At 45.8% G+C, this 17,671-nt stretch overlaps 1 protein-coding gene across 1 annotated transcript in view; it reads right to left on the reverse strand.

Annotated features, from left to right (window-relative positions):
• Nucleotides 1-17,671, reverse strand: part of LOC110527031 (probable E3 ubiquitin-protein ligase HERC1) — a 241,573-nt gene that overhangs the window by 188,979 nt on the left and 34,923 nt on the right. Inside the window, exons 11-18 of the mRNA XM_036964527.1 lie at nt 16,203-16,374; nt 14,854-14,988; nt 14,140-14,305; nt 12,260-12,385; nt 11,075-11,284; nt 9,133-9,285; nt 7,931-8,063; nt 6,075-6,266 (exon numbers count right to left, since the gene is read on the reverse strand). Coding sequence (XP_036820422.1) covers nt 6,075-6,266; nt 7,931-8,063; nt 9,133-9,285; nt 11,075-11,284; nt 12,260-12,385; nt 14,140-14,305; nt 14,854-14,988; nt 16,203-16,374 — 1,287 coding nt within the window. The remainder of the gene's footprint in view (nt 1-6,074; nt 6,267-7,930; nt 8,064-9,132; nt 9,286-11,074; nt 11,285-12,259; nt 12,386-14,139; nt 14,306-14,853; nt 14,989-16,202; nt 16,375-17,671) is intronic.

The raw sequence follows: 17,671 nt of genomic DNA on the forward strand, positions 1-17,671 counted from the left end.
GTAGAGACCACTACAGCTCTATCTCCTCACCATGTAGAGACCACTACACCTCTATCTCCTCACCATGTAGAGACCACTACAGCTCTATCTCCTCACCATGTAGAGGCCACTACAGCTCTATCTCCTCACCATGTAGAGATCACTACAGCTCTATCTCTATCTCCTCACCATGTAGAGGCCACTGCAGCTCTATCTCTACCTCCTCACCATGTAGAGGTCACTACAGCTCTATCTCCTCACCATGTAGAGATCACTACAGCTCCAACTCCTCACCATGTAGAGGCCACTACACCTCTATCTCTATCTCCTCACCATGTAGAGACCACTACAACTCCAACTCCTCACCATGTAGAGACCACTACAGCTCTATCTCCTCACCATGTAGAGATCACTACAGCTCCAACTCCTCACCATGTAGAGATCACTACAGCTCCAACTCCTCACCATGTAGAGATCACTACAGCTCTATCTCCTCACCATGTAGAGGTCACTACAGCTCTATCTCCTCACCGTGTAGAGGCCACTACACCTCTATCTCTATCTCCTCACCGTGTAGAGGCCACTACACCTCTATCTCTATCTCCTCACCATGTAGAGGTCACTACAGCTCTATCTCCTCACCATGTAGAGGTCAATACAGCTCTATCTCCTCACCATGTAGAGACCACTACAGCTCTATCTCCTCACCATGTAGAGGCCACTACAGCTCTATCTCCTCACCATGTAGAGGTCACTACAGCTCTATCTCCTCACCATGTAGAGGTCACTACACCTCTAGCTCTATCTCCTCACCATGTAGAGGTCACTACAGCTCTATCTCCTCACCATGTAGAGGTCACTACACCTCTAGCTCTATCTCCTCACCATGTAGAGGCCACTACACCTCTATCTCTATCTCCTCACCATGTAGAGGTCACTACAGCTCTATCTCCTCACCATGTAGAGGCCACTGCAGCTCTATCTCCTCACCAGGTAGAGGTCACTACAGCTCTATCTCCTCACCATGTAGAGGTCACTACACCTCTAGCTCTATCTCCTCACCATGTAGAGGCCACTACACCTCTATCTCTATCTCCTCACCATGTAGAGGTCACTACAGCTCTATCTCCTCACCATGTAGAGGTCAATACAGCTCTATCTCCTCACCATGTAGAGACCACTACAGCTCTATCTCCTCACCATGTAGAGGCCACTACAGCTCTATCAACTCACCATGTAGAGGTCCCTACAGCTCCAACTCCTCACCATGTAGAGACCACTACAGCTCTATCTCCTCACCATGTAGAGGCCACTACAGCTCTATCTCTATCTCCTCACCATGTAGAGGCCACTACAGCTCTATCTCTATCTCCTCACCATGTAGAGGTCACTACAGCTCTATCTCCTCACCATGTAGAGGTCACTACAGCTCTATCTCCTCACCATGTAGAGGTCACTACAGCTCTATCTCCTCACCATGTAGAGGTCACTACAGCTCTATCTCCTCGCCATGTAGAGGTCACTACAGCTCTATCTCTATCTCCTCACCATGTAGAGGCCACTACAGCTCTATCTCCTCACCATGTAGAGGTCACTACAGCTCTATCTCCTCACCATGTAGAGATCACTACAGCTCCAACTCCTCACCATGTAGAGATCACTACAGCTCTATCTCCTCACTGTGTAGAGGCCACTGCAGCTCTATCTCCTCACCATGTAGAGGTCACTACAGCTCTATCTCCTCACCATGTAGAGGTCACTACAGCTCTATCTCCTCGCCATGTAGAGGTCACTACAGCTCTATCTCTATCTCCTCACCATGTAGAGGCCACTACAGCTCTATCTCCTCACCATGTAGAGGTCACTACAGCTCTATCTCCTCACCATGTAGAGATCACTACAGCTCCAACTCCTCACCATGTAGGGATCACTACAGCTCTATCTCCTCACTGTGTAGAGGCCACTGCAGCTCTATCTCCTCACCAGGTAGAGGTCACTACAGCTCTATCTCCTCACCATGTAGAGATCACTACAGCTCTATCTCCTCACCATGTAGAGGTCACTACAGCTCTATCTCCTCACCATGTAGAGGTCAATACAGCTCTATTTCCTCACCATGTAGAGGCCACTACAGCTCTATCTCCTCACCATGTAGAGGCCACTACAGCTCTATCTCCTCACCATGTAGAGGTCCCTACAGCTCTATCTCCTCACCATGTAGAGGTCACTACAGCTCTATCTCCTCACCATGTAGAGGTCACTACAGCTCTATCTCCTCGCCATGTAGAGGTCACTACAGCTCTATCTCCTCGCCATGTAGAGGTCACTACAGCTCTATCTCTATCTCCTCACCATGTAGAGGCCACTACAGCTCTATCTCCTCACCATGTAGAGGTCACTACAGCTCTATCTCCTCGCCATGTAGAGGTCACTACAGCTCTATCTCTATCTCCTCACCATGTAGAGGCCACTACAGCTCTATCTCCTCACCATGTAGAGGTCACTACAGTTCTATCTCTATCTCCTCACCATGTAGAGGCCACTACAGCTCCAACTCCTCACCATGTAGAGACCACTACACCTCTATCTCCTCACCATGTAGAGACCACTACAACTCCAACTCCTCACCATGTAGAGACCACTACAGCTCTATCTCCTCACCATGTAGAGATCACTACAGCTCCAACTCCTCACCATGTAGAGATCACTACAGCTCTATCTCCTCACCATGTAGAGATCACTACAGCTCTATCTCCTCACCATGTAGAGATCACTACAGCTCCAACTCCTCACCATGTAGAGATCACTACAGCTCTATCTCTATCTCCTCACCGTGTAGAGGCCACTGCAGCTCTATCTCCTCACCAGGTAGAGGTCAGTACAGCTCTATCTCCTCACCATGTAGAGGTCACTACACCTCTAGCTCTATCTCCTCACCATGTAGAGGCCACTACACCTCTATCTCTATCTCCTCACCATGTAGAGACCACTACAGCTCTATCTCCTCACCATGTAGAGGTCAATACAGCTCTATCAACTCACCATGTAGAGGTCCCTACAGCTCCAACTCCTCACCATGTAGAGACCACTACAGCTCTATCTCCTCACCATGTAGAGGCCACTACAGCTCTATCTCTATCTCCTCACCATGTAGAGGCCACTACAGCTCTATCTCTATCTCCTCACCATGTAGAGGTCACTACAGCTCTATCTCCTCACCATGTAGAGGTCACTACAGCTCTATCTCCTCACCATGTAGAGGTCACTACAGCTCTATCTCCTCGCCATGTAGAGATCACTACAGCTCTATCTCTATCTCCTCACCATGTAGAGGCCACTACAGCTCTATCTCTATCTCCTCACCATGTAGAGGTCACTACAGCTCTATCTCCTCACCATGTAGAGGTCACTACAGCTCTATCTCCTCACCATGTAGAGGTCACTACAGCTCTATCTCCTCACCATGTAGAGGTCACTACAGCTCTATCTCCTCACCATGTAGAGGTCACTACAGCTCTATCTCCTCACCATGTAGAGGTCACTACAGCTCTATCTCCTCGCCATGTATAGATCACTACAGCTCTATCTCCTCACCATGTAGAGGCCACTACACCTCTATCTCCATCTCCTCACCATGTAGAGGTCACTACAGCTCTATCTCCTCACCATGTAGAGGTCAATACAGCTCTATTTCCTCACCATGTAGAGGCCACTACAGCTCTATCTCCTCACCATGTAGAGGCCACTACAGCTCTATCTCCTCACCATGTAGAGGTCACTACAGCTCTATCTCCTCACCATGTAGAGGTCACTACAGCTCTATCTCCTCGCCATGTAGAGGTCACTACAGGTCTATCTCCTCGCCATGTAGAGGTCACTACAGCTCTATCTCTATCTCCTCACCATGTAGAGGCCACTACAGCTCTATCTCCTCACCATGTAGAGGTCACTACAGCTCTATCTCCTCACCATGTAGAGGTCACTACAGTTCTATCTCTATCTCCTCACCATGTAGAGGCCACTACAGCTCTATCTCTATCTCCTCACCATGTAGAGGTCACTACATCTCTATCTCCTCACCATGTAGAGGCCACTACAGCTCTATCTCTACCTCCTCACCATGTAGAGGCCACTACAGCTCTATCTCTATCTCCTCACCATGTAGAGGCCACTACAGCTCTATCTCCTCACCATGTAGAGGTCACTACAGCTCTATCTCCTCACCATGTAGAGATCACACAGTTCTATCTCTATCTCCTCACCATGTAGAGGCCACTACAGCTCTATCTCTATCTCCTCACCTTGTAGAGGTCACTACATCTCTATCTCCTCACCATGTAGAGGCCACTACAGCTCTATCTCTACCTCCTCACCATGTAGAGGCCACTACAGCTCTATCTCTATCTCCTCACCATGTAGAGGTCACTACATCTCTATCTCCTCACCATGTAGAGGTCACTACATCTCTATCTCCTCACCATGTAGAGGTCACTACATCTCTATCTCCTCACCATGTAGAGGTCACTACATCTCTATCTCCTCACCATGTAGAGGTCACTACAGCTCTATCTCCTCACCATGTAGAGGTCACTACATCTCTATCTCCTCACCATGTAGAGGTCACTACATCTCTATCTCCTCACCATGTAGAGGTCCCTACAGCTCTATCTCCTCACCATGTAGAGGTCACTACAGCTCTATCTCCTCGCCATGTAGAGATCACTACAGCTCTATCTCTATCTCCTCACCATGTAGAGGCCACTACAGCTCTATCTCTATCTCCTCACCATGTAGAGGTCACTACAGCTCTATCTCCTCACCATGTAGAGGTCACTACAGCTCTATCTCCTCACCATGTAGAGGTCACTACAGCTCTATCTCCTCACCATGTAGAGGTCACTACAGCTCTATCTCCTCACCATGTAGAGGTCACTACAGCTCTATCTCCTCACCATGTAGAGGTCACTACAGCTCTATCTCCTCGCCATGTATAGATCACTACAGCTCTATCTCCTCACCATGTAGAGGCCACTACACCTCTATCTCCATCTCCTCACCATGTAGAGGTCACTACAGCTCTATCTCCTCACCATGTAGAGGTCAATACAGCTCTATTTCCTCACCATGTAGAGGCCACTACAGCTCTATCTCCTCACCATGTAGAGGCCACTACAGCTCTATCTCCTCACCATGTAGAGGTCACTACAGCTCTATCTCCTCACCATGTAGAGGTCACTACAGCTCTATCTCCTCGCCATGTAGAGGTCACTACAGGTCTATCTCCTCGCCATGTAGAGGTCACTACAGCTCTATCTCTATCTCCTCACCATGTAGAGGCCACTACAGCTCTATCTCCTCACCATGTAGAGGTCACTACAGCTCTATCTCCTCACCATGTAGAGGTCACTACAGTTCTATCTCTATCTCCTCACCATGTAGAGGCCACTACAGCTCTATCTCTATCTCCTCACCATGTAGAGGTCACTACATCTCTATCTCCTCACCATGTAGAGGCCACTACAGCTCTATCTCTACCTCCTCACCATGTAGAGGCCACTACAGCTCTATCTCTATCTCCTCACCATGTAGAGGCCACTACAGCTCTATCTCCTCACCATGTAGAGGTCACTACAGCTCTATCTCCTCACCATGTAGAGGCCACTACAGCTCTATCTCTATCTCCTCACCTTGTAGAGGTCACTACATCTCTATCTCCTCACCATGTAGAGGCCACTACAGCTCTATCTCTACCTCCTCACCATGTAGAGGCCACTACAGCTCTATCTCTATCTCCTCACCATGTAGAGGTCACTACATCTCTATCTCCTCACCATGTAGAGGTCACTACATCTCTATCTCCTCACCATGTAGAGGTCACTACATCTCTATCTCCTCACCATGTAGAGGTCACTACATCTCTATCTCCTCACCATGTAGAGGTCACTACAGCTCTATCTCCTCACCATGTAGAGGTCACTACATCTCTATCTCCTCACCATGTAGAGGTCACTACATCTCTATCTCCTCACCATGTAGAGGCCACTACAGCTCTATCTCCTCACCATGTAGAGGTCACTACATCTCTATCTCCTCACCATGTAGAGGCCACTGCAGCTCCTGGTCTTCCAACGGTGTGGCAGCAGGCAGCAGTCTGTTGAGACAGTCTAGAGGAGGCAGCAGGTCTAGCAGGTAGCTCAGCAGAGGTCTGGCTACAGACACTGGTAGTAGTAGTAGACTGTTGACGATCTGACACAGCATACTGCCTGCTGCAGACACGTAGATCACATCTAGGACAGAGACAGACAGAGAGTTAATAAACCAGGAAGTGACACGTAGATCACATCTAGGACAGAGACAGAGATAATAAACCAGGAAGTGACATGTACATCTCATCCAGGACAGAGACAGAGAGATAATAAACCAGGAAGTGACATGTACATCACATCTAGAACAGAGACAGACAGAGAGATAATAAACCAGGAAGTGACATGTAGATCACATCTAGAATAGAGACAGACAGAGAGTTAATAAACCAGGAAGTGACACGTAGATCACATCTAGGACAGAGACAGAGAGATAATAAACCAGGAAGTGACATGTACATCACATCTAGGACAGAGACAGACAGAGAGATAATAAACCAGGAAGTGACACGTAGATCACATCTAGAACAGAGACAGACAGAGAGTTAATAAACCAGGAAGTGACATGTAGATCACATCTAGGACAGAGACAGACAGGGAGAGGCATTTCTTCTTGGCATTGAAATGAAAACATCTCTGATTCAACAATGCCTGTGTGTTTGAGAGTGAGAGATAGAGAGAAGAAGACAAAAGATAGAGGCAGAAAGAGAAAAGAAAGGGTGAAATTGGATCCCTGCTGGGTTGATTTTAGAAGGGGTGAAATTGGATCCCTGCTGGGATGATATTAGAAGGGGTGAAATTGGATCACTGCTGGGATGATATTAGAAGGGGTGAAATTGGCTCCCTGCTGGGATGATATTAGAAGGGGTGAAATTGGATCACTGCTGGGATGATATTAGAAGGGGTGAAATTGGATCACTGCTGGGATGATATTAGAAGGGGTGAAATTGGATCCCTGCCGGGATGATATTAGAAGGGGTGAAATTGGATCCCTGCTGGGTTGATATTAGAAGGGGTGAAATTGGATCCCTGCTGGGTTGATATTAGAATGGGTGAAATTGGATCCCTGCTGGGTTGATATTAGAAGGGGTGAAATTGGATCCCTGCTGGGTTGATATTAGAAGGGGTGAAATTGGATCCCTGCTGGGTTGATATTAGAAGGGGTGAAATTGGATCCCTGCTGGGTTGATATTAGAAGGGGTGAAATTGGATCCCTGCTGGGTTGATATTAGAAGGGGTGAAATTGAATCCCTGCTGGGTTGATATTAGTGCTGAGCGATTAGCCATTTTTAAAGTCGGTTCGGATTCGGTCCGATTTTCAAAATATAATCACGATTTTGGTTTTGACTATTATTTATGTCTTTACATCAAATCAAATCAAATGTATTTCTAAAGCCCTTCTTACATCAGCTGATATCTCAAAGTGCTGTACAGAAACCCAGCCTAAAACCCCAAACAGCAAGCAATGCAGGTGTAGAAGCACGGTGGCTGGGAAAAACTCCCTAGAAAGGCATGAAATGTACTATGCATTATGTGGGTTAAATTAATACAAGTCCCATGACGGTAGTGACTGTTCATTACTGCTTATCTCTTATCAACCATCAGTTATTTATTTTACATTAATTAAATATTTATATTATATTACATTTGTTTTATTTGATAACTTTATTATTAAGAGAGGGAGAGAGAGAGAGAGAGAGAGAGAGAGAGGGGGAGACAGAAAGACAGACAGACAGACAGACAGACAGACAGACAGACAGACAGACAGACAGGCAGACAGACAGTGATACAGTAGTAGACATAATAACCTCGTAGTTTCTCTCTGATGCTGCCGTTCCAGGAGCTCTCCTGCAGCAGGGTGGCGGAGCGGGAGAAGATGTCTGTAGCGTGGGGCAGCAGCAGCTGGAGGTGCTTATGGAGCAGAGCCACACTGCTGGAGTTCTGGAGGTATTAAACACAGGGACAATGTTACTAACTATTACTACTGCTAGAGTTCTGGAGGTATTATAGACCAGGACAATGTTACTAACTATTACTACTGCTAGAGTTCTGGAGGTATTATAGACCAGGACAATGTTACTAACTATTACTACTACTAGAGTTCTGGAGGTATTATAGACCAGGACAATGTTACTAACTATTACTACTACTAGAGTTCTGGAGGTATTATAGACCAGGACAATGTTACTAACTATTACTACTACTAGAGTTCTGGAGGTATTATAGACCAGGACAATGTTACTAACTATTACTACTACTAGAGTTCTGGAGGTATTATAGACCAGGACAATGTTACTAACTAACTATTACTACTACTAGAGTTCTGGAGGTATTATAGACCAGGACAATGTTACTAACTAACTATTACTACTACTAGAGTTCTGGAGGTATTATAGACCAGGACAATGTTACTAACTATTACTACTACTAGAGTTCTGGAGGTAATATAGACCAGGACAATGTTACTAACTAACTATTACTACTACTAGAGTTCTGGAGTTATTATAGACCAGGACAATGTTACTAACTATTACTACTACTAGAGTTCTGGAGGTATTATAGACCAGGACAATGTTACTAACTATTACTACTACTAGAGTTGTGGACACAAACATATGACAGAGACCGTCATAAACAGGTAACCATCTTTCATTCATTAATAAAAACTCAAACCTGTTGCATAAAAGGTCTGCTTTGTCAAGCTTCAGCTCTGTAAACGGGATTGTGATGGTCACAGTATAGAATATCTGAGAAAACGTATGTGTGTGTGTGTGTGTGTGTGCGTGTATGCATCCCCAGTGTGTGTGTGTGTGTGTGTGTATGCATGCCCAGTGTGTGTGTGTGTGTGTGTGTGTGTGTATGCATGCCCAGTGTGTGTGTGTGTGTGTGTGTGTGTGTGTGTATGCATGCCCAGCGTGTGTGTGTGTGTGTGTGTGTGTGTGTGTGTGTGTGTGTGTGTGTGTGTGTGTGTGTGTGTGCATGCCCAGTGTGTGTGTGTGTGTGTGCGTACCTCAGTAACACAGTTGATGTGGCAGTATGCCAGCAGTTGTTTCTGTAGAGAGCAGAGCAGCTCGTGGAGATGGGCCGGCTGACTGCTGTCTGATGAAGACGTTCCCTGGAGCAGCTTGTCACTGTTCTTCTCTAGTTCCCCAAACGCTTGGTCCTGCACACATACACACACACACACACACAATGAATATCCAGGCAACAAGAGAGAGAAGCACAGATCTGCTACTTAATACCACCCAGGAGATAAACTAGCAGGGTAACAGCCACATCTACCACCCAGGAGATAAACTAGCAGGGTAACAGCCACATCTACCACCCAGGAGATAAACTAGCAGAGTAACAGCCACATCTACCACCCAGGAGATAAACTAGCAGGGTAACAGCCACATCTAACACCCAGGAGATAAACTAGATAAACTAACAGCTACATCTACCACCCAGGAGATAAACTAGCAGGGTAACAGCTACATCTACCACCCAGGAGATAAACTAGCAGGGTAACAGACACATCTACCACCCAGGAGATAAACTAGCAGGGTAACAGCCACATCTACCACCCAGGAGATAAACTAGCAGGGTAACAGACACATCTACTACCCAGGAGATAAACTAGCAGGGTAAGAGCTACATCTACCACCCAGGAGAAAGACTAGCAGGGTAACAGCTAAATCTACCACCCAGGAGATAAACTAGTTAAACTAACAGCTACATCTACCACCCAGGAGATAAACTAGCAGGGTAACAGCCACATATATCACCCAGGAGAAAGACTCCCAGAGTAACAGCTACATCTACCACCCAGGAGAAAGACTAGCAGGGTAACAGCTACATCTACCACCCAGAAGAAAGACTAGCAGGGTAACAGCTACATCTACCACCCAGGAGAAAGACTCCCAGAGTAACAGCTACATCAGAAGCTAGATGAATTAGCAGAGTAACAGTCACATCAGAAGCTAGATGAATTAGCAAGGTAACAGCTACATCAGAAGCTAGATGAATTAGCAGGGTAACAGCTACATCAGAAGCTAGATGAATTAGCAGGGTAACAGCTACATCAGAAGCTAGATGAATTAGCAGAGTAACAGTCACATCAGAAGCTAGATGAATTAGCAGGGTAACAGCTACATCAGAAGCTAGATGAATTAGCAGAGTAACAGCTACATCAGAAACTTGGATTGGAGTATCTGTCCATAGGACCACTTTAAGCAGTACACTCCACAGATCTGGGCTTTACGGAAAAGTGGCCAGAAAAAAGCCATTGCTTAAAGAAAAAAATAAGCAAACACGTTTGGTGTTCGCCAAAAGGCATTTGGAAGACTCCCCAGAAATATGGAAGAAGGTACTCTGGTCAAATGAGACTAAAATTTAGCTTTTTGGCCATCAAGGAAAGCGCTATGTCTGGTGCAAACCCAACACCTCTCATCACCCCGAGAACGCCATCCCCACAATGTCTTGGAATGGCCCTGTCAAAGCCCAGAACTCAATCCAATTGAGAATCTGTGGTATGACTTAAAGATTGCTGTACATCAGCGGAACCCATCCGACTTGAACGAGCTGGGTCAGTTTTGCCTTGAAGAATGGGCAAACATCCCAGTGGCTAGATGTGCCAAGCTTATAGAGACATAACCCAAGAGACTTACAGCTGTAATTGCTGAAAAAGGTGGCTCTACAAAATATTGACATTGGGGGGGTGAATAGTTAAGCACGCTCAAGTTTTCTGTTTTTCTGTCTTATTTCTGGTTTGTTTCACAAAAAATATTCAGTATTTTCAAAGTGGTAGGCGTGTTGTGTAAATCAAATGATACAAACCCCCCCAAAAAATCTATTTTAATTTCAGGTTGAAAGGCAACAAAATAGGAAAAATGCCAAGGGGGGGGTGAATACTTTCGCAAGCCACTGTAAGACAGAATGATCTGGAACAACTAGGCTGCCACTCTCCTCACCGTGTAGAAGCCCAGGTTCCTGAGCAGGGTCTTCATTAGGATCTCAGCCAGGTGTGTGTCAGGGTTGGTGCCGGGGGCTCCGTAGGAGGGGTCCAGGCCGCAGGAAGCGGCCAGGGCCTCGGGGGCATCGGGGGGACAGCTGAACCCCAGGAGGGATGCTACGTGGGTGTGGTCCTGGAGCGAAGTCAGAATGATGTCCAGTTGCATCCTCTGGAAAACACAGGGTCAAGGGTCAGAGGTTAGAGGTCAGGGGTCAGAGGCAGGGACAGGATGCAGCTGAAGAGAGATACACAGAAGTCAGCTATCGATCGATCGATGGCAGCATTTTGACTTGGGAACGTTTGGAGAAGCTTTTCCCAAACCTGCACTTCGTAATATTTTGACATTTCTTTGTATATTTTAATCCAGAAAGATGATGCTGATTCATGAGTTTGACAGGCTGAGAAAAGCTTCCTGCCCGTCTGTCCCGACCCGTTCATCACTATGAGACAGCTGGAGATTCAATTTGAATATTGAAACAATGTTGCAAATGTCAGAGTGACAAACGGAAAGGTTTATACAAATCTCCGCTGTTGAAAACGAAATGTGAGACCATGTCTAGATGCTTTTTATAGCGGAGATCAGGTTTATAAATTGCCTGGCTGGGCTGACGAGACAGTGGATTGCGAAGTCAGATGGAACAGAGTAAATATGCATTTTAACATCATAGATTTATCCGGGGGCAACTTGTGGAATAGACACCGGCTGGAATGCAGTTTTAACCAATCAGCATTCAGGATTAGACCCACCTGTTATATAAAATAGCAATAAGGCACCTTGGGAGTTTGTGGTATATGGTCAATATACCACGGCTAAGGGCTGTGTCCAGGCACTCCGTGTTGCGTCATGGCTAAGAACAGCCCATAGCCGTGCTATATTGACCATATACCACACTCCCTCGGGCCTTATTGCTTAAATAGAACTAGGGCCTTATTGACTAAATAGAACTAGGGCCTTATTGACTAAATAGAACTAGGGCCTTATTGACTAAATAGAACTAGGGCCTTATTGCTTAAATAGAACTAGGGTCTTATTGACTAAATAGAACTAGGGCCTTATTGACTAAATAGAACTAGGGCCTTATTGATATAGTCACAGGTAAATGGCATTGTTCAGACCAACGTGCAATACATCTATGTACTATACCTGTCCTTTGGACAGACTCTCCCATCTGTCAGGTCCCTGGGGCAGCAGGGAGTGGAGAAGCTCCATCCTCTCTCTCAGAGGAGGTAACAGCATAGTGGCCCCCACAGACAGAGTCTCAATCACAGCCTAGAGAAAACAGAGATGGGTCAACACAACAGAGACACAGTAATAGAGCCTGACAACACAGAGACACAGTGTCAGAGCCCGACAACACAGAGACACAGGGTTAGAGCCTGACAACACAGAGACACAGTGTTAGAGCCTGACAACACAACACAGTGTTAGAGCCCAACAACACAACACAGTGTTAGAGCCCGACAACACAACACAGTGTTAGAGCCCGACAACACAACACAGTGTTAGAGCCCGACAACACAGTGTTAGAGCCCGACAACACAGTGTTAGAGCCCGACAACACAACACAGTGTCAGAGCCTGACAACACAACAGTGTTAGAGCCCAACAACACAGTGTTAGAGCCCGACAACACAACACAGTGTTAGAGCCCGACAACACAACACAGTGTTAGAGCCCGACAACACAGTGTTAGAGCCTGACAACACAGTGTTAGCGTCTCAAACACAGCCTGATTACACAGAGATGTCCCACAAACTCAGATTTTCGTACCACAGGCCCCCAACAGACAGTGTCTCAAACACAGTCTGGCATAAACAACAACAGCACCACACAATGAGAAGAGATAACAGCTTGACTATCCATCTCAATCCCAGCCTGACAACCAAAACACACAATGAGAAGAGACAACAGCTTGACTATCGATCTCAATCCCAGCCTGACAACCAAAACACACAATGAGAAGAGACAACAGCTTGACTATCGATCTCAATCCCAGCCTGACAACCAAAACACACAATGAGAAGAGACAACAGCTTGACTATCCATCTCAATCCCAGCCTGACAACCAAAACACACAATGAGAAGAGACAACAGCTTGACTATCCATCTCAATCCCAGCCTGACAACCAAAACACACAATGAGAAGAGACAACAGCTTGACTATCGATCTCAATCCCAGCCTGACAACCAAAACACACAATGAGAGGAGATAACAGCTTGACTATCCATCTCAATCCCAGCCTGACAACCAAAACACACAATGAGAAGAGACAACAGCTTGACTATCGATCTCAATCCCAGCCTGACAACCAAAACACACAATGAGAAGAGACAACAGCTTGACTATCCATCTCAATCCCAGCCTGACAACCAAAACACACAATGAGAAGAGACAACAGCTTGACTATCCATCTCAATCCCAGCCTGACAACCAAAACACACAATGAGAAGAGACAACAGCTTGACTATCCATCTCAATCCCAGCCTGACAACCAAAACACACAATGAGAGGAGACAACAGCTTGACTATCCATCTCAATCCCAGCCTGACAACCAAAACACACAATGAGAAGAGACAACAGCTTGACGATCGATCTCAATCCCAGCCTGACAACCAAAACACACAATGAGAGGAGACAACAGCTTGACTATCCATCTCAATCCCAGCCTGACAACCAAAACACACAATGAGAAGAGACAACAGCTTGACTATCCATCTCAATCCCAGCCTGACAACCAAAACACAGCGACACTGGGTTTGGCTCAGAGACAAAACCCCAACGGGTCAGGGACCTGGCAAATAGTCAAGTTCAGACCAGTTAGTCAACAGATTGTGCCTTGTTGCTTCACATATCCAGAGTCCATATTGTCATCACTAGTCTGAAAGGTAATGTTGTCCAGTAAGTAGAGATGTAGTGTTTTGAGGGTTTATAGTTAAATCTATATTGTTGCCATTCGGACTGTATACAGACACCCTTCAAAGGAGCAGCTGATCTAGTGGTTACTGTGTGAGCCGGTGTTCACCTCTTGGATCTCATCAGGAACAGAGGAATCCATCAGTCTGAAGAGAAGGTTCCGGAGGGGGCGGGCCTGTCGCCCTAGGATACTGGTGGCCACTCCCCCGGCCAGAGCCAAAGCCAGGTGATTGGACAGCAGTCGAAGGCAGAGTTTCAGGAAGTTGTGATGCTCCCTGTAATGAAGTGGTACGTCAGAGTGTTATGATACTGTCTTGATAAGACAGAAGACGAAGCCCAGCAGAAAGGCAATGCAATGGTTTTCATTGATTGTAGCATCAGTAAAATGCTACAGAATGTACAGTTGAAGTCAGAAATGTACATACACCTTAGCCAAATACATTTAAACTCAGTTTTTCACAATTCCTGACATTTAATCCTAGTAAAAAAATCCCTGTTTAAGGTCAGTTAGAATCACCACTATATTTTCAGAATGTGAAATGTCAGAATAATAATAGAGAGAATGATTTATTTCAGCTTTTATTTCTTTCATCACATTCCCAGTGGGTCAGAAGTTTACATACACTGAAACCTTATTGTGTTTTCCTGGTCTTACGGGACTGTTAATGCCTCAGATGAATAGTCAGCGTGGTGGAGGCTGCTGTCATTTCACGTCTTCAGGACGGAATGTTTAGAATGAATGGAACCCCACTGAACACATTGTATCTATGAGCTAGACAAGGTTCCAATGGAACCCTGAGGTGCCTGCAGTACCAGTACCTACCTGGAGGAGGGGAAGGGGAGGGGTGGCACCTCGCTGTTGATGCCGTCACAGTAGCGCTCTAGGAAGGAACGCAGGTGAGAGAAGGTGCTTTCTTCCAGGTCCACACAGTAGGGTCTGTGCCACGCTACCACCTGTCTGTCGACCAATTAAAACACAGCAATGTTATCATCTCATAGGGTCTGTGCCACGCTTACCACCTGTCTGTCGACCTGTCTGTCGACCAATTAAAACACAACAATATTATCATCTCATAGGGTCTGTGTGTGTGTGTGTGTGTGTGTGTGTGTGTGTGTGTGTGTGTGAGAACAGTGTGTGTATCTGTGTGTGTGTGTGTGTGTGTGTGTGTGTGTGTGTGTGTGTCTGTGTGTGTGGGATGGGGGGGTCGGACTGGGATGGGGGGTCGGACTGAAATGGGGACTGGGATTGGGACTGGGATGGGGGGGTGGGACTGGGATGGGGGGTCAGACTGGGATGGGGGGTCGGACTGGGATGGGGGGTCGGACTGGGATGGGGACTGGGATGGGGGGGTGGGGACTGGGATGGGGGCAGACCTCAGAAGACCATGGATCTGTACCTGTCCCTGGGCAGAGTGGTCCATGCCAGATTGTGTGTTCAACATGCTATATTTCTATACTGACCTGTCCCTGGGCATCGTGTCTCTTCTAAATGCTATATTTCTATACTGACCTGTCCCTGGGCATCATGTCTCTTCTAAATGCTATATTTCTATACTGACCTGTCCCTGGGCATCGTGTCTCTTCTAAATGCTATATTTCTATACTGACCTGTCCCTGGGCATCGTGTATCTTCTAAATGCTATATTTCTATACTGACCTGTCCCTGGGCATCGTGTCTCTTCTAAATGCTATATTTCTATACTGACCTGTCTCTGGGCATCGTGTCTCTTCTAAATGCTATATTTCTATACTGACCTGTCTCTGGGCATCGTGTCTCTTCTAAATGCTATATTTCTATACTGACCTGTCCCTGGGCATCGTGTCTCTTCTAAATGCTATATTTCTATACTGACCTGTCCCTGGGCATCGTGTCTCTTCTAAATGCTATATTTCTATACTGACCTGTCCCTGGGCATCGTGTCTCTTCTACATGCTATATTTCTATACTGGCCTGTCCCTGGGGATCATGTCTCTTCTATATTTCTATACTGACCTGTCCCTGGGTATCGTGTCTCTTCTAAATGCTATATTTCTATACTGACCTGTCCCTGGGCATCGTGTCTCTTCTACATGCTATATTTCTATGCGTTCCGGTAGCAGGACCAACCTGTCCCTGGGCACCGTGTCTCTTCTACATGCTATATTTCTATGCGTTCCGGTAGCAGCACCAACCTGTCCCTGGGCAGAGCGGTCCATGCCAGGCTGTGGGAGGTACCAGCTGAGATCTGTTGGATGACCACACCGTCCAGACCAACCACCTTCTTCGGCTTGGTGATGGGACCAGTGGAGTTACCCTGGCCACACTGACCCATGGAGTTGTTACCCCACGCATACACCTCATTGTCTAGGTGGAGGAGAGACAGAGAGACGAGAGGAAAAATAGACATCAAGTTGATTTAATCATCCAATCATGGGAACATTTTTGGGATGTTACGATGTGGTTTAAAATGTGGTGTGAGATTAAGAAGTGAGATGAAGAAATAAGATTAGGAAGTGAGACTAAGAAGTGAGATTAAGAAGTGAGATTAAGAAGTGAGATTAAGAAGTAAAACTAAGAAGTGAGACTAAAAAGTGAGATTAAGAAGTGAGATTAAGAAGTGAGATTAAGAAGTGAGATTAAGAAGTGAGACTAAAAAGTGAGATTAAGAAGTGAGATTAAGAAGTGAGATTAAGAAGTGAGATTAAGAAGTGAGATTAAGAAGTGAGATTAAGAAGTGAGATTAAGAAGTGAGACTAAAAAGTGAGATTAAGAAGTGAGATTAAGAAGTGAGATTAAGAAGTGAGATTAAGAAGTGAGATTAAAAAGTGAGATTAAGAAGTGAGATTAAGAAATGAGATTAAGAAGTAAAACTAAGAAGTGAGACTAAAAAGTGAGATTAAGAAGTGAGATTAAGAAGTGAGATTAAAAAGTGAGATTAAAAAGTGAGATTAAGAAGTGAGATTAAGAAGTGAGATTAAGAAGTGAGATGAAGAAATGAGATTAAGAAATAAGATTAGTAACAGGTGAAATGTGTATGTGGTCATAAGAATCTCCCCTTTCAGAAACAAGAGCATATATGACTTATCCTGTTTGAACTTTACAGATAAACAAGAGAATCTCTAGTAAAACAGTTGAAGCAGGATAAGTCAATACTACCCCACATCCAGCTCTCTCCAGGTACTGTGTTGAACTTGTGGTTAGAGGCTGCTGTTTTACTGTGGGCTGGGCTGGTGGTTACTGCTGCTGCCTGGGCTGGGCTGACGTCGGTTAGAATCCAGCCCTCGTCTGTCTAGTAAACTATCCTCCTTATTGTCCTGTCTCTCTGTCTCTGTCCAATAAACTGGACAAATCCTTTACTGTCTCTCTGTCTCTGTCCAATAAACTGGACAAATCCTTTACTGTCTCTCTGTCTCTGTCCAATAAACTGGACAAATCCTTAATAAATAATCGTATATTGCCTGGTCTAGTGGTCTAATCTACTGGCTGTCTCTTTCAGCACTCTCTCTACTACCTTCTACCTCTGTCTCTCTCTTTCAGCACTCTCTCTACTACCTTCTACCTCTGTCTCTCTCTTTCAGCACTCTCTCTACTAACCTTCTACCTCTGTCTCTCTCTTTCAGCACTCTCTCTACAACCTTCTACCTCTGTCTCTCTCTTTCAG

The sequence above is a fragment of the Oncorhynchus mykiss genome, chromosome 26, assembly GCF_013265735.2.
Source record: "Oncorhynchus mykiss isolate Arlee chromosome 26, USDA_OmykA_1.1, whole genome shotgun sequence".
Classification (NCBI taxonomy): domain Eukaryota; kingdom Metazoa; phylum Chordata; class Actinopteri; order Salmoniformes; family Salmonidae; genus Oncorhynchus; species Oncorhynchus mykiss.